Source organism: Phoenix dactylifera, chromosome 17 (assembly GCF_051530095.1).
Source record: "Phoenix dactylifera cultivar Ajwa chromosome 17, Ajwa_hap1_PhDact_Kaust_v1.1, whole genome shotgun sequence".
In the NCBI taxonomy this organism is placed as follows: Eukaryota; Viridiplantae; Streptophyta; class Magnoliopsida; order Arecales; family Arecaceae; genus Phoenix; species Phoenix dactylifera.
In genome coordinates, this window is record NC_143206.1 from 17,291,832 (window position 1) to 17,314,469 (window position 22,638).

Here is a 22,638-nt window from a genome sequence, read left to right on the forward strand (position 1 = left end):
GACTGATTAATCTTGAGTGAACCTTTAAAGAAGATCTGTAACCTCAATCACTGAAACTTGAAGGTGACCTAATTAATCAGGACTGAGGACCCCAGGCCCCAGTTGTTACACTACCACTAAATCTTTTGGTGTGAATTTTCCATTAAATTCTCTAGAACAGTACACGAAGCCATTGCGCAGTAGGCTAGATGAAGTAGGGCAGCTCTTTAAAAAGATTGCTTCATGCGCATCCATTTTCATGGTTACCTCAGAAGTATATGAATCATTTACAGTTCAAATGCTCTGCACTACATGATAATATTACCCTAGGCACCAACTTTGCCAGAACCAGAGACTCTCATCCTTTAGTTCACACTCACTATGCTAATGCTGTCCATGTTTTCCAGATTACTGGATCGACCATCCATATGAGTTAACAATATGATCAATGGTCCCACTAATCACGATTCGTGAAGTATAAAGAGACACAGATTCAGCATCTATGTCCTTTTATAAGATGAGAACCATTCCTGGGCAAACCAATTAAGTAATGAGAATCTGGATCGTTGATAACATCATAAAAGAAAACGTAACATATCCCCACCAGGCGATCAGAGTAGCTTTGAAAGGTACGGAAAAACACAAAATGCAGCAGAATAGAGATCCCTATTTTTCATTACTGGACTTCATATCGAAACATAGGCTATATAAGGCTACACTCATATGGATCTCCAAGCATATCCAATCAAATCTATATTGAATAATAATTTACTATATCTAAATTATTTACACACTAAAAATTATGTAATTTGGAGATCCCTAATCTATGCATCAAGTAATTAAAAATATATTTATAGTTTTATCTAGACTGTACAATTTTTGAGCACTTTATATAAAATTTCTTCATAGAAGAATATAGTGTTCTTTTTGAACAATATTTGATATTTGTTAATATTTTACAAATTAGTTTTATTTTACTTGGTAATGGTCAGTTCTGCCAATTTACGGAAATGCCTTTAAACAATTGGAATTGCACAACCATCTATTGAGTACATGCTTGAATGAAAATATTTGTTGAGATCAAAATCATCCATTGAATACACAGTACCTCTAAATCAGTCATTTGCACTGCATGATGGGATCACAAACATTCATTTGATGCACTGTCATGTTGAATTGTATGTGCCAATCTAACTAAAACGTATCATTATAAGATTGCTGCTACCCATCACACCTGCGAAATAGCAATGTAAGTTATATGCAATCTAAATAGAATACAAAAACAAGAAATAAAAAAGTTGGAAGCATGCAGTGCTCGGAAAAAATGCTCATGCTTAGCAGCCGCCTGTCCGGGCAACTTTGTTGATCCAGGATGGCAAAACAAGTTTCAGTGCTTGGCTGGTGACAAAAAAATTAAGACTTTGGTAAAAAGAAGAAATGCCATCATGAAACTAAGAAAACACACATTACAGAGAGACTTTGTGTTGATAAATGCATCTACATAATAGAACAGAAGCAAAGCACATAGGCTCGTGACAGCATTACATATTAACATCACGAGTGCTAGCACATATAAATCAAGCTGAAAGTATCAACCACAAATGTCAAGTACCAGCAATTACTTGGCTGAATAATCATCTGTAGAATTAACATACTAGGATTCTTAATACTTTGCTACTTCATTTGCATATTTAGCGCCATAATCATATGGTCAACTAGGATGCATAGGATCACAATGGTCACTCCATGGATCAGAGTTCAGTTTCCACCATCTGCACTGCATATTCCCTCCCCTCCCAAGAATAAAACCAAATTAAAAATACAGAACTTCTACAAGCCTGCCGGGTCTATCCCTTAATTTGGTATATTAGCATCAAGTACAGGCAAACATTCCCTTAAAACTTCAGCTGCCTGCTCCAGCTCCTTCTCAGATATGATCAGTGGAGGTACCAGCCTTATGACATTTCCTTTCCCAGCTGTCAAAACCAGAAGGCCAGCATCCCTGCATGCGTCGACAAGAGGAGAAGCTTGCACATCGAGCTCAATCCCAACAATAAGCCCAAGTCCACGCACTTCTTTCACATGTTGGCTGTCTCCCAGTTTCTGAATCAATAGTTCCTTGAGGTAGAGGCCTTTCTTGGTTACACCAGCCAAGAAGCTGGGCTCTCGGATTTTATCCAGCACTGCAAGGGCAGCATGACATACAAGAGGCGCACCGGCAAAAGTGCTTCCATGGTCCCCAGAGCTTATGGCAGCTGCAACCCTTTCAGTTGTCAAGACAGCACCAATTGGTAGACCACCAGCAAGGGGTTTGGCAAGGGTCATTATATCAGGTGTCACACCAAATGCCTCATGGGCCCAGAGGTGACCTGTTCGGCCTAACCCGCACTGGATCTGCATAGTATTAATAAAAATGGAAAAATTAATTGAAAGATGAAAATGTTCTAGATTTCACAGATCCAGACTAACAGGCAAGTAGTATTAAAAATAGAACTATGAAAGGGTAGGACAAATAAAACAAATCCCAAGGTCTGTCATGATAGAACATGGCAATTTTCATATTATTTAACCACAACATATTCAGAGTTTAATGATCTGGGCAAGCAGGTTAAGCAAAACTTCATTCTAAGTATGATGGCAACTGGACTGCCACATATCATGCAAATGACCATCCCATTGTCCATTTGTAGTTGTTCTCGACAGAAACAAAACAGCTATCTGCATATCATTTTTTATAGGTAAATTTGATAGTATGGCGTCCCTAATTATATTCCTGTGGTTTTGCAGAAGATGCCACCATTTGCCAACCTTATCTCACCTAATAGGACTCAACCTTCACAAATCCTATTATCATAACTGCTCAAGTCCAGTTGTTTACTTAAGGCCACATTCAAATATCAAGCCCGATGAGTTAAATATTGATAAAAGATTGGCAAATATATAAAAAATATAAAGGCCAATGGATGATATTTTTTTCTGCAGATATCCTCTCTCTCTCTCTCTCTCTCTCCCTCCCTCCCCTTGTTTTGGGTACAGAAATGAATAGCCTTTTAATTTTAATTGATAACCACTGAGCACAACTTACAATTGTTAGTTGTAAGAGAGTGTCAAAATTAACATGTCCAGCCAAGATCTAATAACATAATAAAATCACCAAAAATAAGTTAATCTGTCTCATGAATATTATACTGACCTAACAACCTGGGTTCTTGATTTGCAACTTTCCACCCATGCTACAGGGCATTGTTTTGGTACCCATTCACATTGGAATTCCTAGAAAAGCATCATTGAACAGGCACGATCAGGTATTTAGAATTGGAAATGACGCCAGCCAGACCACTGCATTTTAAAACCTTAACCAACAAGCCATATTCCGTTCACATAGAGTCATACATAGATCAAGGAGAGATCCATCAAAGTTCGAGAACATTTCATGACTGGTAATCCTCTAAATTGGTACCAAATTCTTGACAGTTACTCTAGGGAGAAGAGGGTTCAGCCATGAAACCATAACGGGCATTTGGAGGCGAACGCCCGACCCTGTTGGTTACGCAATTTATGTGACTGAACAGGAAACAACCAGAATTGCCTAGATTTGGCAAGAGCCCAGATGGAGAAGGAAGGAGACAAGATCTGATGTCACAATAGAACTAACTTCCAAAACCAGGTCAGGTACAACTATGATAACAGCAAATGACTAGCTACCCAGACAAGATGGTAATTGCAAGTTGAGCAGTGCCAATCAACCCCACTATAGGCTGCTTGCTTTCACTCTTCTCCAGGCAAGTTTATGCACAATGACATGTCACAAGGAAGCACCAATCTACATATGAGTATAGTACATAACTGCAAACCTGAACTCTTGCTTTTACTAATTTAAAATTTTCATGGCACAAAATGGTGAATTCTACCTAACATTTAATCCAGATATGAGTATGGCATATATTTCCTTGTTAGCATAAGGTCTCAGTCTTCTGTATTTACATCATTTAATCAGACTGCCAAGATATGAGGTAAACTTGACAACTGATAAGGCAGTTCTGTTATATTTATTAGATACTAGTCCAACAAAAGATGGCTCCAGTAGCAATTGGAGGAACTCAAAAGTATTCGCATTTTTTAATGCTCTCTCGGAAAATTATATGTCGCGAGGCAACAAAAATTAGTGATTTATACTATTATTTTCTGACAAGTAATTTTATGAAAATGCTAACCAATCGATATAAACTAGCAGATCAAGTATCAATCTGTAAATAACACTGCCATCAGGGTATGCCAAATCTACAGACAGTGGCAGATAAACATCTGCCAAAAAGTAAGAATCTCCCATTACATACGTCCACGCCCAATAATAATAAGTTAGTTTCTTTAAATATCTTGTTTTTCTTTTTTTTAAAAATCAATCCTATTGAAAAGAAAGAAGAAAGTTAATTTTCTCATATAGCACTCAAAATGATGCACATTTTCTATTTAGTGAAAAGAATGGTTTGCTGTAGAGGTTCTATCCATTATGGCTAAAAATTTGCAAACCTCAGGTTACCAGATATAAAGATTAGCCTATCATAACCTTTCAAAAAGTACAATAGATGGCACAACCTAGAAAGAAAAGTATTTGTTAGCTACAACACCTAATATATTTAAACAGGTCATAGTGATGGCACAAAGCATTAATGGCTCAAACAGTAACATGAAGATAATCAAATAAGCAAAAAAAGAAAGATTGTAAGCATTTATATAAAGCAATAACTTAAATTGCATACCTCATCAAAAACCAGAAGAGCTCCTGCATCATCACAGCCTGTACGCAGCGTCTGCAAAAAATCCTTGGTAGCGCTATATATTCCACCTTCACCCTGAATAGGCTCCACAAAAACTGCTGCTGTTTTGCCAGATTTTATTGTTTTCTTGAATTCTTCAATATTCCCATATTCTATGAACGTGACCCCAGGCATGACAGGTTCAAAAGGTAGCCTATATTGTTCTTTACTAGTGAGGGCAAGTGCACCCATCGTCCTTCCATGAAAACTATTAGTAAAAGCAATAAACTCTGTAGCAGGATGCTTCTCATCAGCATGTAAGTATCTTTGAAATTTCCTAGCAAATTTTATAGCTGCTTCATTTGCTTCTGTCCCAGAGTTTGAAAAGAAAACACGGTCAGCAAAAGAGCACTCCACCAGGCATTTTCCAAGTGTCACCTGCAGCCACATGATATATGCATGCCACATGATATATGCATGTTAACTGCCAGTAAACTGAAAAGCACGTACAGGACTTAAAAAAGGAACCACTACTTGTTAATCGACAGTCCCGCATAAGATAATAATGTTGCAGACAGTTGTATTATGATTTCCTCAAAGGTGTTATATTTTATTTCACCAATATCTGGATAAGGTAATAAGTATCTCAAAGGAATTGCATATTAACTTATGTCTTTATGCAGGATAAGCAGGAGGATCAACTTATTAACAGCAAAACCAAACACGGTCATGAACAGCAACTAAAAGAAGGTAAAAAAATATACTCAGAAAAAGGAAACAAAAGATGTCCAAAAAGAAGATACAAGTTCTTCATTCATAAAATAGTTTCTATTTTATGCAATATAAATGTGATCAAAATGTGGCTGTAGATTATGCAGCCTTCTTAATTAATTAAACAAATAGTGCAGCCATATTTGTTGGTTAAAGAGTCTTGCAGTATCTGGAATATCATGAAAATTTCTCAGACTTACAAACTTAAAATATAGAAGCATAATCTGCACCTAAACTACAAAGCTAATTCCCATTGATGAAGGCCCCCCTGCTCATCTACCCACCCAAACCCTGCTACCCCCACCCAACCATCACCACAGAAAAAAGGAAAGGAAAAAAAAAACTTTTGTGATTAAAACAAGGGAGCTTCTGTTCCATGGAATATCTTGGAATTTCTCTTGGCACCACTAAGCCTATAGACCAACAGAAGAGGTAGCACTGTCTCAGCCTAACCTGTTCCAAGCAGATACTTCCTGCATTAACTAAACATCATACTCTCACCTCCATTGCACTTATTTATCGACATATCTTCTACAAATGTAGCCCTGAATAGATGGAATCAGGCATGTTATTCACAGTGTGGCTTTAGTCATGCAGTTTTAAGCAAAAAATTAATATCTTTGGCTGACAAAAATGAAAGACCAGGTACCGTTATGCATACTCAAACATCCAAAGAAACCTAATGCACCTGATAGTTAAGAAACCAAATTGACAAAATATGGTATGCAGTCCACAAGTAACAACAAATGAAAACCTTTCATGAAGAAACAGTAGCACCCTTTTATCAAATACCTGGAAGGTGTAACATACGAATATATCACTGTTCATATATAACTATCAAGTCCAGATTTTGGCGCAGCCAATAAAACCCTTTCCAAGGCCAGAAAGCCTTACCTGAGGGACTGAGTAGAAGACATTGCTGACATGAGTAAGAGTATTGGCCTGCTCGACCACCGCCTTCACCCAGTCCGGGTCGCCATGCCCGAGAGAATTGACCGCGATCCCAGCCGTCATGTCCAAATACTCTCTTCCATCAACGTCATAGAGTTTGCATCCTCTGCCGCTCTTCAACACCAAAGGTGCTCGAGCATATGTCCGCACAAAGACGCTCCCTTCTGTCTCCATGACCTCTTTGGTCTCCTTGGATACCGGCTTCCCAGAGCTTGAAGGATCTGCCTTCTTCTTTGTTTCCGAAGCGAGACATGAGGAAACGCGCGGAATACGGAGTCCAGCTGATGATACCCTCCTCGCCCTCTGTAGCCTAAAAAGGCCAGGGAGGTCGGTTGCTGAGGAAATGGAAGAGGCCTGAAAGGATTGGAGTTGGAGAGAATTCATCTTTGTCCCTAAAAAGGGAAAAAGGCTTCACATTCAATAACTTTCCTCCCTAATTAAACTAATCAGAGCAAAACTTCGAGGACAATCTGATACAAACTACAAATACTCGATTCAATTGATGCAAAACCGGGATTTAGCTAAGAACTAAGAAATTGCTTCCAAAAAAAAATCAAACTTTTGCCCTCCAAGCTATATTTCTCTCAGTTTTTCCCCACCCATGAATGACCAAAGGAAAGAAGGTTTTATAAACGATTCGCGTCCTTGAGAAGGAAATTGAAATCAATCAAGAAGAGGATAAATTCGAGATTGGATGCCCTAAGAATGGGAAACGGATCAAAAGAAGCGATTCCCAGAGAATATGCGGCAATGATGAAAGGCCTGAAAATATCATTCGAGGGATAAACTAATGAACGAGAAAAAGGATGGGATTTAGGGTTTTGAGGTTTCCAAAAGATGAGGGTTTTGGGCGAAGAAGAAGAGCAGTTTCCGGTTCAACGCTTCCATATCGAGAGAGTCGCGGGGGAGTGCAGGTCGAGAGGGATGGAACCTCGCAGGCCCCTATTTTCTCGCAAAAAATAATTTTTTTAAAGAAAAAGATATAATTTCAGAACGCGGTCGTCGACTCGTCGGTCAGATACTCAATACTAGTCAAAATATCAGTTTAATTAAAAAAACATTGGTAACGAAATACAGAAAAAACAAAAGTACCGCCTTTAAAGTTTTGCACTCCTGGAGTAATAGAAACTGCCATCCATCGTCCGAGAACTTGAAGGTGGACAAATGTTCTCCTCTTATCGATCGGGTCTGTGATGAAGCATACGGATCTTAAAATAAAATAAATAAAATAAAATAAAAAAACAGACACCTCCAGTTTCCAAATTAAAATATTTTTTAAATAATAATTTTTAAGAATATATGTCTGAAAAAATTATAGCACGCCTCAGAATGGCCTATATTTAACTGGACATCTATTTTTTAAAAAAATTTATATAAAATATCTATTATATACTTAATTTAAAAAAAATCTTATCTATAAATTTTGATGGTTTAAAAATATTTTTGAAAAAAATTCTAATTTTCAACTAGTAGAAAAGTAGCTTTCTCATATCCTCCATGAATTTTTTTTCATGATTTTTATTTTCATAAGAACATTACTAATAGGAGGCAAAATGGATCGTCCAGCTCAAGACAGGACCACCTCATTCTGGCCAAGTAGACCTCGGCGCCGACCGAGCGGGATCTCGGTCCCGCTTAGAGCCGGTCCAACCTCGAACATCGTCGAAGGCCATGCCGACCTCGTCCAGATCTCTCCACTACGACCTGCAGCAACCTCTTCTGGTGCCTATAACGACGTCCCGGGCTCGAGCTCGAGGCGCCTTATATGACGATGCGCCCCGGCCAAATTCGGGGCACCTTATGCGACGACGAGCCCCGGCCCGAGCTTGGGGCGCTCTACTGAGCAGACCTCAAAGTCAAGGAGGCGCTCTGCTGAGCAGACCTCAAGTCAAAGAGGATAGGCCGATCTCAGGGCTCGCCAGGCCGATCTCATCAAACATATCGTGGCCCCCAAGTCGGCCCGACCTCAATGCCTACCGAGCCAACCTCATCGAATATTTGTCGTGGCCCCCTATGTCGGATCAACCTCAGCACCCAGCCAAGCGAGCAAAGTCGAACTCGACCCCTGCCAAAGGTCGAGCTAAGCTCGGCCAGTACACACCGCGGTCATGCCCTACGGCAACCTCACCACACTATGCTTTGCTTGATGGCCACGCCGCGACACGTCAATAAAGGACTACGTCTTGCTGCCCCAGCCATTCCTGCTGACAAGGGTCATGCCCTACGGCGCATACCAGCGCCATACCGCACGTAGGGACAACTCAAACTGTATGCCTCAAGCAAGCCGTGGCTGCGTGCAACCTGGCCAACACCATCTCCTCTCATAATGAGGATAGGCCGCACCTCCGCTACCTGGGCACCTCTGCAGGGACTTTAAATAGCCTCATCAGGTAACACTTAAAAAACTTTTAGCAAACAAATACTTCACGTTAACTTAAGCATCGGAGGGCACTCACCGGAAAACCCAGTAAGGCTTTGTGCAGGTATGTCGGCGCATGGAAGGTGGCATCTTATCTCATTCTCGATTGGCAGCTCTTCCGACTCCTCCAGTGCGGTCACTCACAGGGCAAATTTGAACTACAACGGTTACTTTTATATTTTTTTCTTTGAAAACTCCAATCAAGTAAAAAATATTTTTTTTATTTTTCTATTGAGCAAACTTTTTTTGCCTCTTTTGCAAACCAAACGGGCTTGAAAGGAAAAAGATAAAGACCCAACAAGTTATTGGTCGGGTTTGATTGGGCTCGGTCAAGAACCATCTCCTTTCATTCCATCTATAGTGTCCTAAGGTTTCCTCTTCTGTCTTTACTGTGGTGAAGTTGGCCATGGCGGTTCTGCAAACATGGACGGGAGACATAAGGAAGAGCAACTACCAGTGATAGCTCTCCCCCCTCTCATCTCTCCACTAGTCGGGCTTCGGCCTTGTCCTTTTACCTCACATCGCATTCAGGATATATAACCCCATAAATAACTGATAACAACTCGAGGCCCGGCTTGAACTTGGTGGCTTTAGTTTGCTACTGGCTATGGATGCAAGGTTGTCAATGGTTGTAGGTACGAGTATGAGTTTAATGGGTTTGCTCAAACTCAATGAGAAACAACTTATGTAACATACCTAGTCTGATTGATTTGCTCTAGTATGGATATCTCTGTAGAGGCCCTGAAAATGAGATCAGGAAAATGCTTTGTGATGGGCACCATTCCCCGGGCTCGCCCTGTAGAAGTATGACAGCAGAATTGGCTCATTCTCCCTTTCATGTTCTTTGCTTAACGTACGGTAGGACTGTAAGTATTGATGATATCCAATAAACACATAAAAATAGCCTGAAGCAATGAAGACTGCTCTATGTTTTCAGCAATGGAAAGCCACCGCTAGGCTAATGCGGCCATCTATATTCAAGAAATATTTATTGAACTTGGCAACATTCCCCATCTCTTCTTAAACAGTCGCCTCATGATTTCTCACTTGATCGTTCAGCATTAAACTTTGCAGCTCTCACTTCTTCAAAATAAGAAGCAGGCCTTGTTTGCCAAGACCATCTGATCCAATGGCTCGGGTAAATTTCAGCTGCAATCTTTTTTGCCACTTTTTCTGGGGTTGACGATGGTCAAATAAAAATGTCAGGTATCTGATATCTGGATCGAGAATTATAGATAATATATCAAAGGAATGATGAACCCTACTGTTAGCATTTTATGTAGCATTTGATGGCTCGGTTGCTTTCAAAGAATAAAATCTGTATCTGCAGTAATTTTTTTGTTATTATAAGAAAATGACCATGGCCACAAAGCCTGTGCAGTATACCCATCAGAATAAGTTTCAGCATGCATTTCCCTGAATGATGGCTGAGGTGGAACAGTTTACAAAATGACACCGCCATGAGATGCAGATCTAGCAAGGTTCCTTCAGATGGATTACAATTATTGGATAAGCAAACTGGTTGCAATATTGCCAATGTAAAGCAGGGCCACTGCCAAAGAAGAGCATTTCTCTGCAAGCGTAGACTTTCCCATTACCCTGGCAAATCTCCTTCCAACTTCAAGAATTTTCTGCCCATAGAGGGGCCAGCCCCTCTCTAGCAACAAGGTCTTTCCTCCCAAATGAGGATTATTAGGCACTAAATCTGGTTCCTTCATGGATCTCATATAGTCGGGAGCGGTCGTTCGCTTGTCATAGAAAGCACCTGAAAGAGGACACCTTTTACACCTCAATACAACAACTCTTCAAAAACAGGATCGACGCTGCATCCCCATTTTCCATGATACAACTCCAAAAGCTTCTCAGCTGGTGTAACTCCTGTCACATGACTAATTGGATCAGGAGTGCTAAATAGGACGAGTATAAACTATCTACAAAATGATAAACATGCTGTTACAAAATCAATTAGCAGGACCAAAACATTCAGCATATCTCGAATTCAATATTTGATGCAAAAACCTGCACCATACCCTTCATGAAAACTTGGCAATAAACTATCCCGGTCCCCAAGGAAATGAAGCATTTATACATCTTCCACCTTTCTGTCTGTTCCCCTTACCTTTTGTATCGAGCAGAAAACCAATTTTTGTGTGGGTTATTATTGCATATTATTCCCAGTTTAAGACAAGCGGTTTACTTAAACAAATCCCCAGCGTAGAATGTAATTCAGAGTAAAGACAATTCACTTATTTAAATTTCAAAAGTAAACAAATTAACTTACTAATCCCATCAATCACATGCTAATTTGGATGAAACAGGCAATTTACAAGTTATAACAATATATTAACTGACGAAAGGGGCTACCTGTGCTAACCACCTCAGTCACTTCCTTCAAAAATCCAGCTTCTTTGTAACCTCTTCTTTCCAAGCCATCCTGCGACATTATCAAAAGGATGTTTAAGGAAAAATCATATATTATGCAATCCATCAACATTTACTGCCATTAAGTGTCTAATTAAATAACCTTCGCCAACTTTAAAACTTCTTCAGCAACATGTCTTAACAGTCCATCTCGGAATGGTGTCTTTAAGCCAGTCACCGGTACCTATTATAGCCCATAATTATGATCAGATTCTTAAAAAAGGTAAACATTCAAATATAGAGTATAACTATCCATTCTAGCATATTGTAATTACATAAATATATCCTCAACTTGATGGTGCCATGCTAAATAATAATTTTAGAATCCTTATCCTTGTATGTTCCGGAAACAAACTAGTTGAAATACATAAAATAACACAAAAATAATTAAGCTGTCAGATACATGCACTTAATAATGGTGATGCAGATGTAGGGAATTTGAATTCTCTTTAATACCTTTCTCCTTAGCATCTCTCTTTCTTGTTCTGTCCAATCAGCAGTCATGTCTAAAACATTTTGTAATGAAACCTCATCATATAATAACCCTACCTGCAAACAGAACAGACTTGCTATAGTTAAATATTACAGAGCAAATTATCAACGTAATTAAGTCCAAACCAATGATTGCTGAACCGAGCCGAACCGGCCGGTTCCGCCTGAACTGAGGCGACCCCGTCTCCGACCGGGTTGGTTCTCCAATGGAAAACAGTTTCGGCCCCCTAAAGGTCGAAACCTGATTGAATTTGGCCGGAACCGGACCGAACCAGTTTGACTCGAATTCGGTTCGCACCAGATCCGGGCCCCCGCTGTGGGGTTGTGCCACTTATGCAATTGCCGCAGCCAATCGATTCGAACCAGTACCGACCCGTACCGGCTGCCGACCAGTACGGGTCTCGGAACCGGTTCGACAAACCTTGGTCCAAATAAGTTCCCAGTGCAACATTTATGATCAAGCATGCATTGGGCATTGCCAAGTCTGTAACAGCCAGCTGCATCACTATATCCTTTGAATAGAATTTTAAAATCATTGTGGAAAGCCACAATACCCAGAATGCTGGCAAAGCGCATAATCTCCTCCATGGACCACCATCCGCACCCCTCATTTCCAGATATCTTTTCAACCTAACCTGCAAATAAGAAAATAACTTTGCACTGGTGATCTTTAAATACTGCAATAGTAAGTTTCATCATTCTCAAAGTGATTGTCTAATGAAGGAAACCTCAGGGAAAATTGTTGTTAGATGATTCTCCCAGTCATTCAATGTTGGTAGCTCCCCAGGAATGGAAGGAAGTTTTCCTACCATAAAATCCTGCACATAACATATGTTAAGTAATAAGTACCATTTTTCAAATTAATACAACAAAAAATGAGCAATGAAGATTTTAACTTGCAGCTCAATTGTGAAGTAATATTACAAAAAAAAAACACAAAGACAACCCAATTCAAGAGGTTAAAAATAGAAAAGATACCCGGAAGGACATTCCCGTACAATCAATATACTTCTTATTTCGATAGACAAAATACATGGGAACATCTAGAGCATATTCCACATACTGTTCAAATCTGTAAGAAAAAAAACCAAGAATTAAACCAAGCTGATTAACAATAAGCCTTCTTAGTAATAAAAAAACAAAGTAATAGGGAAACAATAAAATTTAATTTTTTAAAATGTGTCACGTTAGCTGCTTTACTTTCTAGTTGAAAGAAAAATATAGAAACAAAATAGCATCTAAACAACCAAGAATTTGTTCAGAATGAACTCAAGCTGGTAGCAGCAAGGGGGAACAATCCTTAATATGTAAAAATAAAAAGATCAGATCCCAAGCCACAAAACGTACAGGTCCAATCAAGGTGCGTAGTGATATAAGGTGCATAGAGTAGCAGTTAGTAGTGATATATGAAACTGAGTTTGCAAAGTGTGCGATGAGCAACCCAGTTTTCCAATCAAAAGCAGCTGCCAGTCTTTAATATTGACTGTGCAATCAATGACCAATAAATATAAAAGTGGTTCATGTTCCCCCCTTATATTAGAGGGTCACAGAATACATACAAGACCAGCATATAGCATTTGGAACGAAGCCCTTCTCCTTAAAGACAAGCAGAAAAACAGGAAGAAAAGAGGGAAAATAAAGGTGTCATTGGAGTGAAAAACTTCAGGACAGTGTTTCCAAATATTTTGTGCAATTGAATAGATGTAAAAGCCTTGAAAGGTAGATGTAACCAACGCATACATCAGGCAGCAAATATAAGAGGTAAAGTTTGGTGATTATTATCATTATAATAATAGTTCAACTACTTTATGGTGATATCAGAAAGCATGAAGGGACTAGTGCAAGGGGAAGAAGTATCTAATTATCTATAGTTCTAGACTATTCACTAAAACCAAATTTTCAACAGGACAACCCTTCTATCGATGGTTAAATATGAGAGTTTGCACAGCACCCTTCACCTCTCTGATAAATAGATGTCCTCTCAAACAAAGATAAAATAACAAGGCTTCAACAAGAAGATGGCAATTGCATAAGCATTGGATCATATGGAAAGGAAAGCAATGAAAATGATTATTGTCAAGTATTTGATGGCAACAAAATTCATTTAGACGATAAAAGATCTTGTAACCATTAAATATTTGACCTAGATCCTCAACTGCAGTCAAGAACTACATTCAAGGTAATAGAGTTAACAAATTAACATATGACCAATTCAGCTTTACTAATGGGTTGTTTTGTCCTTGCTCTTGCAAACAAGATCGACAAGATAAGTACCATATGGAACGGATTTAACAATTAAATACAATTTATTATATCTACTTGCAAGTTTTAAAGGCCAGTTAAATAAAACATCCGAGTGTTTTCTCTATATATTTGATTTACTCATTAAACATAAAGAATATTCTCTTACAAGAGATATCCAGTAAAATGATAAACATTAAGTCAAAATATTTGGAAAAGATTTCATAGTTTGCAAAAAGCCCAAATCAAGAGGAAAAGCGGGGGAAAGAAGGAAGAGGGAAGGGGGTTGGGTTCTTACTCAAAAGAATCATCAAAAACAAAAGGAAGCATTCCAGTACGATTATTATCTGTGTCAGTCCAAACATGGCTGCAACAATGATTAGAGTTTTAGAAGATATCTGCATAGCCAGTATATCAAGTGAAAAATTCATTAAAAAAAATGACAGACCTTCTCATACTAAGATAACCATTTGGCTTTCCTTCGGTGAAAGGTGAATTTGCAAACACTGCTGTTGCAATCTGTTTCAAGAACTAGTCAGAGACTAAACATTAAAGAAATAAAGGAAGTTCTCAATGGCAGAAGATATGCCATAAATACTCACAGGCTGCAAAGCAAGACCAGCACGGAATTTTCTGACCATATCTAACTCAGAACTGAAGTCAAGGTTTACCTATAGAATAGAGAACATTCTATGAACTACTTTCTTAATAAATAATCTGCTAACAACATTCTTCCTCTACAATTGCAAGAATTTTTTGCTATGAAGCATAATTATCATAAAGATTAGATTTTTACTGTAGATTAAGATGTGACGTAGAATGTTTTTAAACTGAAGACAAGATTCACCTGAACCGTACAAGTGCGTAACATCATATCGAGCCCAAGAGAACCCACTTTTGGCATGTAGTTCCTCATAATCTCATACCTTCCCTGCAGAAAATAGTCTCTTAATACAAAAACCTAATTAAGAAGTCGAGACATAAAATTTAAATAGACCATGTCCACAGAGAAAAGTGTTCCATGTGGTACCTTGGGAGACAGATAAGTACAGACTGGTTAATTTACATCAGTCAGAAAATTCCAAAGCAAGAAATTGTGTATAACCAGATAAGGAGAAATAATAATTCCCAAGGTTATGATACATGGAAAACATAGAATGTACTGCAGCAGGCTCTTTAAACAAGGATTATAGTGGAAAGAAAAATAACTAGCCACTGACGATTATGAGATGTTATAAAAATTTAACACAATTACATTCTTTTCATGCTTTAAAACATCTTTAGAGTCTAAATTTTATTAACAAGATTTGGTTAGTGCCCTTCTTTCTTTCATTCGTTGGTGGTGGGTGGGCTTTTTTCCTTTTTCTTTTGGGAGAGGGGGGAGACATGTTGAGCCCATGCTTCAAGATGTGATCATAAAAGCATGAATATGTTTTGCAAATGGCTCTCAAGCCTACACCTCTACATCGTAGTCAAATTACTGCTCAAGGCAATCAATAAGAGGAACTGTCATGAAATCTAAAAAGCTCCTTGGTAGATAGGAAAAATAAATTGCAATACGGGTGTATTTATATGAGGCTTTCTATAATTTATTTACAATTTTAAGGCGCAGTACCTAACATTATACATTCATAATTAAATATCACTCAGAAACATAAAATATAATAATAACAATAATAGGAACATCAAATATTATTCATACATCTAACTTTGTTCCTCAAAAAAATTACTAGTTCATACGATTGACTGGTTTATAAACTATTACTTGATAGGGTACACACCCTACTTGTCAGAACACCTGAAACAATTAGAAAAGAAACCACTAGCAGTAAAGCAGAGATGGAATAAACTCAATCATGTCTATGTGAAACTCTTATGCATGCATTATCTATGCACGTCGTATATAAAAATGAAAAAGAAATTTGCACCTTCGGCATTATAGGAATATCTTTTCGTCCCCACTTTGGCTGAAAACCAATTCCTAAAAAGCCTATCCCCATTTCCTCTGCCACAGCTTTCACCTATCAAATAGTAGTGCAAAGGATAATGAAAAGTGAAAACTAAATAAAATTATCAGAAACTGAATTTTAAGCCCTCTGCTGCATAGTTGCAGCCATGCTTCTTTGCTGAAAGAATTGTCACAAATTAAGGAGACACAAGAACAGAAAGAATTAAAGTTGGGTATAAACAAGCTAAAATGAACAACATGAACAAATTTTCTTAGTAAGAAAATACACAGGTAAATAGAAAAAAACTTTACTAGATAAAACTGTGCAGAATTTAAAAGTTGTTTGCGTTATGTTTTAGTTGATGATCAACTAATGAGACAGACTGGACATGAAGCTATGAAGATGTCATTGAGGATTGCATGTAAGGTATTTTCTACTATCTGCTGTTAAAGGTTTATGCTTTAAACCAAACTGAGAGACAAACAGGCTTCCAGCACAGAGAAGCTAAAACTAATTAAAACTGACCTGATAAAGATGACAATTAACCTCGGCACAAGTTTGATGCAATGTCTCAAGAGGTGCACCACTGAGCTCAAATTGGCCACCAGGCTCCAATGAAATGCTTTGTTTTGCCTGTTCAGTCAGAAACCAACTTCTTCCTTTAAAATCAAATTGAAGATCAAGCACTTTGATGAGGACATTAAATTTTAGTTATTGCAGGTTAACCTTCAAGAAAATCTTACAGGTAAGCAGTTGTAAGTTGTAAAGGAACAAAACGTTACAAAGAGAAGGCATGCCAGGTGAGTATCACAAGACCAAGCATATGGTGAACAATAGAGGTATGAACAAACACATAAGAGGAAACTTGCACTATGGTTCACAGGAATAAAAAGGAATCATAATAGAATCAGAATGGAAAGGGAATGAAAAATAAGGAATTCAGAAATGTGGGGAAATAGATGGATTATTTCATTCTAATGTTTAATTTCTTTTTTTTTTCCTAGAAATAGTTTGATTTAGCTAGTTATATTCTAAATGAGATTAATTTTTGGACTAAGGGATTTCATAATACCATTACGGTTAGTTAATCCGCACTGCCTCCTCTCATAATGATTTAATTTACTAGGTTGATCAAAATCTCCAAACACATCCAATCAGCTGGTCACCTGAAAAATCTTAGAGAATCTTTACTTGTCTATTGGGCACCAATCACTTGCTTAAAAGTCCCTCCTCAAATTGGTTGTGCCCTCTCTTCCAGCATATGAAACATCCTCCAACATGGAGTTTTCCATGTCTCTCATTCCACACTGTGGCCACATCTGATTCACCTTCTAATGGTTTCCAACCACCCATTCCAAAACCTCTCGGAGGTCATCCACTATTCCTGCCACCCATAAACTGATATTTATGATCAAATCAGTTCTTGTTTTGACAAAGCAATCGAATCCAAGTAGTACAAATTCATTCGCCTATCCATTTTAATTTTTCACAATGCACCCTTCTCCTTGATTTTTACTGTTAGGCAACCTTTGGTAAGCTCTATGCAATGAGGGACAGAAGAGTGTTCCTAGGCATGAACGCATACTAGGTGGAGTTTCCAATATGGGAAAGAATGCTTGTCACAAGGAGAAGGCAATTTTGGGGTCTCTAAATTAGGAGTTCTAAGAATGCAAATTCGATGAGAGAATATTGTGATGACCGTGTGGGTGTAATTGTGCACCGGGGAGATCTTGGGTACTTATAAAGAACTAAGGAAGTCAAATAATAACTTCTGGCTGGCTTTCTTGAATGAGATCCTAGATCATTATAGACGTGGGCGGGTTATGTATTGAAAAGAATCCCTCAGTGCGAGATCGAGATCATCCAATTGGGGAGGGGGGTGACTAGTGGGGAGCCATGGGTGCCCCAAGATTCAAAAAAAATCCACGTGTTCCCCTTACATACACTTGTGCTGAGTCTTAACTATATCTCATTGCCCCCCCACCTCCCCCAAAACCAAAACTAACAGCATATTTATCCTATGGCCCCTCCTAGTAATCAGTTTTTTCTTTCCTTTTAAACAGTACCTAAAAATCTAGATAATATTATTCCTCCAAATAAATCCTACTTAGCATTTCATCCCAAAACCAAGTACTCTTGTTAAAATCGTTACTTAAGTGAGCCTTTCTCTAGGCAGTTGCAAATCCACAAGGATCTCTAATCTCCACCTTATACGTTGTCCACCAATCACAAAAAAGGAAACTTTTGAGCTTCTCTTGACTCCCCCAAAGAGGTGATCATGCTGATTGATTGTAAATTTTATATCACATTCACAACAACAAATAATTGATGATTTCTAGAACTAGGCATATGTGTGGGATTCCTTCAGAAATGTAGGGGCATAAAGAGAAACATCATGATTTGTAGTCAGCATACAAGTTCCTTCAAGTATTTTTATCATGTGTTCTATATCATATATTAAGCAACTAACCAATTTTAATGTCCATCATTGTCTTCTTCTACCCTATGCTTGAATAAAGGCAGATTTTTTTTTCTAATTTAGAGGGAATAAGATTATGCATCTTACGGGTGGCAACTAGTGTAGTTGGTAAAGTTATTGAGCTATACTATTCAATGACCTAGATTTGAATCTCACCTACACCTGGGTGGCTGGGTAGGCGCTAATCCCCTCCCTTTTCTCGAAAAAAAAAGAATCCATATCTTAATTACCAAAGGAGGTTAACTAGGAAGGAATGGTTAATGGCTTGAGCATGCAAAAGAGTGTGCTTGTAATGTCTATGAGTTATGAGCCATCTCTTTTGTCCCAACTCCAATTGTCTCCAATTTCTGGAAATCTTGTATTCTTTTAGCTTTCATGCCATATTTTTTTCTAGGTTATTGTTTCCTTTATCCTCTTAGGTTATTGTGTTGGAAGAAACCATGTTACAATGCTTGTATATTGTTTCCTTTATCCTCTTATATATTCTTTTAATTATGAAAGTAATCTAGTAATACATGCTGTAGGACAGAAACAAAAATTAGATATCATGGATTTGTAATTTTAAAAATATGCAAACATATACCCATACATGTGCATATAGCTAATCGATTTGCTAACGACTGGAATATATTAATGCGGAACACATATCGGTTTATTATGATTTACTAACATCATCTTGGCCCCCAAGGGAAAATTCACGGCTCCGCCCCTGTTGATGACAATCTCACGATTAACATGGTGGGCTTGGAGATCTCAATCAGCCTAGCAAATCCAATGCTCGTGAGACACATTAGCCCTCTGTAGTGGTGGTATAAAATCTCCAACTCCTTAATTCCACATGAACTTTTCAGATAAATCTTTGACTGACAAATATAACTGAAGTTAAATAATGTTTTGTAATGTAAGTCATAATTAAGTAATTTATTTCCAGTCTATACAATAGATGCTTCTAGTAAATTCATACCACAAATATTATTAATTCCTTGTTTATGCCATGAATTCTGCTTACCAAAAATATCCAATGGGAATGACCACTCCTGTTTTAATTCTATTACTTGTCGCTTAACCAAATATTGGAATGGGGCCAAACCTGGAATTTTTTTCCGATTTCAACCCTCAGTCCACGCCCAAACATAGTGTTAGAGAGTTGAAGAAAAGAGCTGATTGGTGGGATGATCGTTATAAATAAGACCATCAGAAGCACCCTTATTAATAGAGGCTTAGATCTACTTGGACTTGTAAGAAAACAAATGAGGTACATGTAAGGAGACCAAAATAAAGTTACAAGATTAAACATACAAAGCCTGAGATGGCAGAAAACTATCAATTAACGGGGGGAAGTTGGCAAACAGTCGGATTGAAGACAATGTTCACACAAGCTGAAAATACGTTCCAGACTTAAGAAACAAATGTGTCTAAAATTGGCAAAAATGTTTCACTATAAAAGAGAACAACATGTTCACCTGTTTGAGACCAATAACATAATCTCCTTCCATTATTTTATCCCAATCAAATCTCTCCGCAAGACCATTGAGCAAGTCTGCAATTTGTTCATATTTTATTGGGCGTAGAGTGGCAACTTCAAAACCAAATTTTTCATGCTCGGTACCAATTCTGTCAAAACAAAATTATATGAGAATCTGCAAATAATATGTGCACATTTACTCATTATATGCCTGCAGAGCAATGTTGCAACAGTCAAAACTCAAAACCATTATAATTGACCAATAACATGGCTATTTATAAAAGAAAATGCTATGACGTGCCCGCTATGTGCACACAAAAAGATACATGGCCCCACTTTTGCTAGCATGACAACTACACATTCAACCAAGGTCGGCAGAACCGGTACCGGGCATGGTACCGGGCACCGTACCGGTTCTCCGATGGCACAAGTTGGTACAAGACCGCGTCGTGCCGTGCCAAGCCTGTACCGACAGAGGAGAGGGCATGCAGACCGTGGGAGAGAGAAAAAAAGAGAGAGAAAGAAGAGGGGAGAGAGGGGGAGAAAGAAGAAGGCCGGCGGATGGTGGTGGATGCTAGCGGAGGGCCGGTGGAGACTGGCGGTGATGAGGCTGCAGCCAGTTCCCCTATTTCGAACGAAACAGAGGTCCGGCAGTGGCCGATTCTTCTATTTTGAACAAAGCAGGAATTCGACCGTGGCCTTCGCCGACCTTCCACCACCCTCCTTCTCCCTCTCCCTCCCTCCCTCCTCTGCTCGCTCTCTTTTTCCTTTTTCTTCTCCAGCTCCGACAATGGTTTTCATTTCCATCACCGGAGGCATACCAGTAAGCCGCTGGTATGGCTCACAATGGCCAGAACCGTCTGGTTTGGGACAATTCCGCTGACCCTGCATTCAACTATCCCCGTGCTGCAGTAATTTCTGGAATTTACACTAATCCCCCTGCACCTCGTGACAGTAGAACCTTTGGTCTGCACGAAACAGGATCCCCATTGTATTGTTCGTTTCTAAACCAACAAGGAACACAGAATAGAACTATACACACCACATTTTTTAGAGAATACTGGAAATGCGGGAAAACCAGCATAATCACAAATTGGGACAAAATGCCGACTGGACAAAAATGATTCTTTCTCTCTATCCATGGAATGTGGAAACTAAAGGAAGAGCAGGATATACCAAATCAAATGGCTCATGTAAATAAACTACGTAAGGAGACACCAAATAATGACATCTAAAGTTACATATGCACAAACTTGGATGAGCAGCATGCGTGAGAGACGATGTCACGATTGAATAAAGAAACAGAAATGACAGAGATTCTGTAGCGAATCACGAGGCATACCTCCATTCTTCCTTTGGCTTGCAACCGGAAGCAAGGTACTGAACAAGATCCTCCTTTGTCAAAGGCTCCGTCATAACCACCGCATCCTCGGTAGGAGGGCTTGCAGCAACGACCATCCGCTGCCCTCTTCTGGACCCAACAACATTGAAATGCAGCCTTTCCGACCTTCTTTCCACATTCCTCTTCAAATCACTAAACCCCACAAGATTCCCCCTCACTTTTAGCCGCCTCTCCTTCAAGATAGCATTACACTCGACACCACTAGGATAATTTAACATCTCAGACCAACGAATCTGGTCAGGAGGCAGGCGGGAAGCGATCGCCATAATTCTCCACCCTCCTCTATCTCAGACAAGAACAAGACTACAAATTCCCCCAGGGTGGGGGGCACAAAGAGAAGGCTCGCCGCCGTCAAAACCAAAACATAACTTGCATACAGAGAGATGAAATCATGCAACAACTAATCAAGCAAAAAGATTTTAGAGAAAAGGCTCCATCTTGGTTAAAACTATACTCGATTCTTTCCATTAAAAGCGCCATTTCTCAAACGGAATTCCATCAAAGCGAGAGAGACGAAAAGATGTAAAAGAACTACCTCGCTGTGGACGCTAGGGTTTTGCAATTCTAGGGTTTCTTCGTCGCCGGCTCTCTCTCGGGGTGATGGAATCAGGATAAATACGCGAGCGCCGCTCCTCGCACGCTCCCGCTCTGCGGCCCAAGACGCACCGAAGCCGAACCGAGAAGGAAGGCCAAAGAGGCAGGTAGGTACCACCAAGGTGGTAGCTTTGTTGGAGCGTTGCCTTACTTCCAACCAAGTACTTCCGAGTTCAAAATGTACGGGCGTCGATTAAATTATGAAGATCGGATGCTTTCTGCTCGGATACGAAATATAAAAGGGCGTATCGCTCTACTAGTAGCCTTGATGATGCCAGATATGACGTACTCATACGTGATATTCGTGCCGGAGCTTAGAGGAGTAATCAAACCGGGCCCATAGGTGGAGAGGGTATGAATAAAATCGGTTGGGGTGCCCAACACACGATTATTTCTGTCCGTATCGAGTATTCTCATGGCGGGATGAGGGCCAGTGGAGGCTGCTACTCAGAAGTGGGCTTGTCCCTTTCTTTTTTTTTTTTTTTCAGCGAAAAAAAAAAATGAAGAAGAAGAAAGAGCTACTGCAGGGGAGTGGAGAAATAAGTAGTGGTAGGTGGGCCCCGCCAAGATTCGCCATCAGGGCAGCAGGATAACCCCCGTACGATGCGCTCCCACAGGAGCCACGTGGGGCTCATGAAGCGTGGGACCCACTCAATATACGCATGGTTCATGAACTAGGTAGTCTATTTTGGGAACGGTACATGTTAATCCAACCCTT

At 39.2% G+C, this 22,638-nt stretch overlaps 2 protein-coding genes across 3 annotated transcripts; both read right to left on the reverse strand.

Moving 5' to 3' along the window:
* Positions 1 to 1,457: 1,457 nt before the first annotated feature.
* Positions 1,458 to 7,645, reverse strand: WIN1 (HOPW1-1-interacting 1). The gene is made up of 3 exons (XM_017842693.5): positions 6,402 to 7,645; positions 4,740 to 5,174; positions 1,458 to 2,373 (listed from the first exon to the last, which is right to left on the reverse strand). Exons 1-3 carry the CDS (start codon positions 6,840 to 6,842, stop codon positions 1,834 to 1,836), a joined length of 1,416 nt encoding a protein of 471 aa, XP_017698182.4. The 5' UTR covers positions 6,843 to 7,645; the 3' UTR covers positions 1,458 to 1,833.
* A 2,534-nt stretch (positions 7,646 to 10,179) lies between these two features.
* Positions 10,180 to 22,029, reverse strand: LOC103706699 (glutamate--cysteine ligase A, chloroplastic-like). 2 transcript variants are annotated; one of them, XM_039133019.3, is made up of 16 exons: positions 21,862 to 22,029; positions 21,267 to 21,629; positions 19,923 to 20,073; positions 16,506 to 16,613; positions 15,960 to 16,052; positions 14,879 to 14,962; positions 14,634 to 14,702; positions 14,480 to 14,550; positions 14,330 to 14,398; positions 12,769 to 12,862; positions 12,519 to 12,608; positions 12,345 to 12,425; positions 11,755 to 11,847; positions 11,402 to 11,482; positions 11,242 to 11,311; positions 10,180 to 10,755 (listed from the first exon to the last, which is right to left on the reverse strand). In XM_039133019.3, the coding sequence occupies exons 2-16, from the start codon at positions 21,590 to 21,592 to the stop codon at positions 10,667 to 10,669; spliced, it is 1,569 nt and encodes a 522-aa protein (XP_038988947.3). In that variant the 5' UTR covers positions 21,593 to 21,629; positions 21,862 to 22,029; the 3' UTR covers positions 10,180 to 10,666. The 2 variants fall into 2 exon arrangements, with proteins under 2 accessions (XP_038988947.3, XP_038988946.3); XM_039133018.3 differs by having other exon boundaries at positions 21,267 to 22,025.
* Positions 22,030 to 22,638: the final 609 nt, after the last annotated feature.

Excerpts from the sequence above, each read along its gene's own strand:
- WIN1 (XM_017842693.5), bottom strand. The coding sequence starts at position 6,842 with ATGAATTCTCTCCAACTCCAATCCTTTCAGGCCTCTTCCATTTCCTCA. Across the intron at positions 5,175-6,401 it reads TCTTCTACTCAGTCCCTCAG|GTGACACTTGGAAAATGCCT; the intron begins GTAAGGCTTTCT and ends ATGTGGCTGCAG. Across the intron at positions 2,374-4,739 it reads CTCTTCTGGTTTTTGATGAG|ATCCAGTGCGGGTTAGGCCG; the intron begins GTATGCAATTTA and ends AATACTATGCAG.
- LOC103706699 (XM_039133019.3), bottom strand. The coding sequence starts at position 21,592 with ATGGCGATCGCTTCCCGCCTGCCTCCTGACCAGATTCGTTGGTCTGAG. Across the intron at positions 20,074-21,266 it reads AAGCCAAAGGAAGAATGGAG|AATTGGTACCGAGCATGAAA; the intron begins GTATGCCTCGTG and ends TTGTTTTGACAG. Across the intron at positions 14,963-15,959 it reads ATATTCCTATAATGCCGAAG|GGAAGGTATGAGATTATGAG; the intron begins GTGCAAATTTCT and ends TATTTTCTGCAG.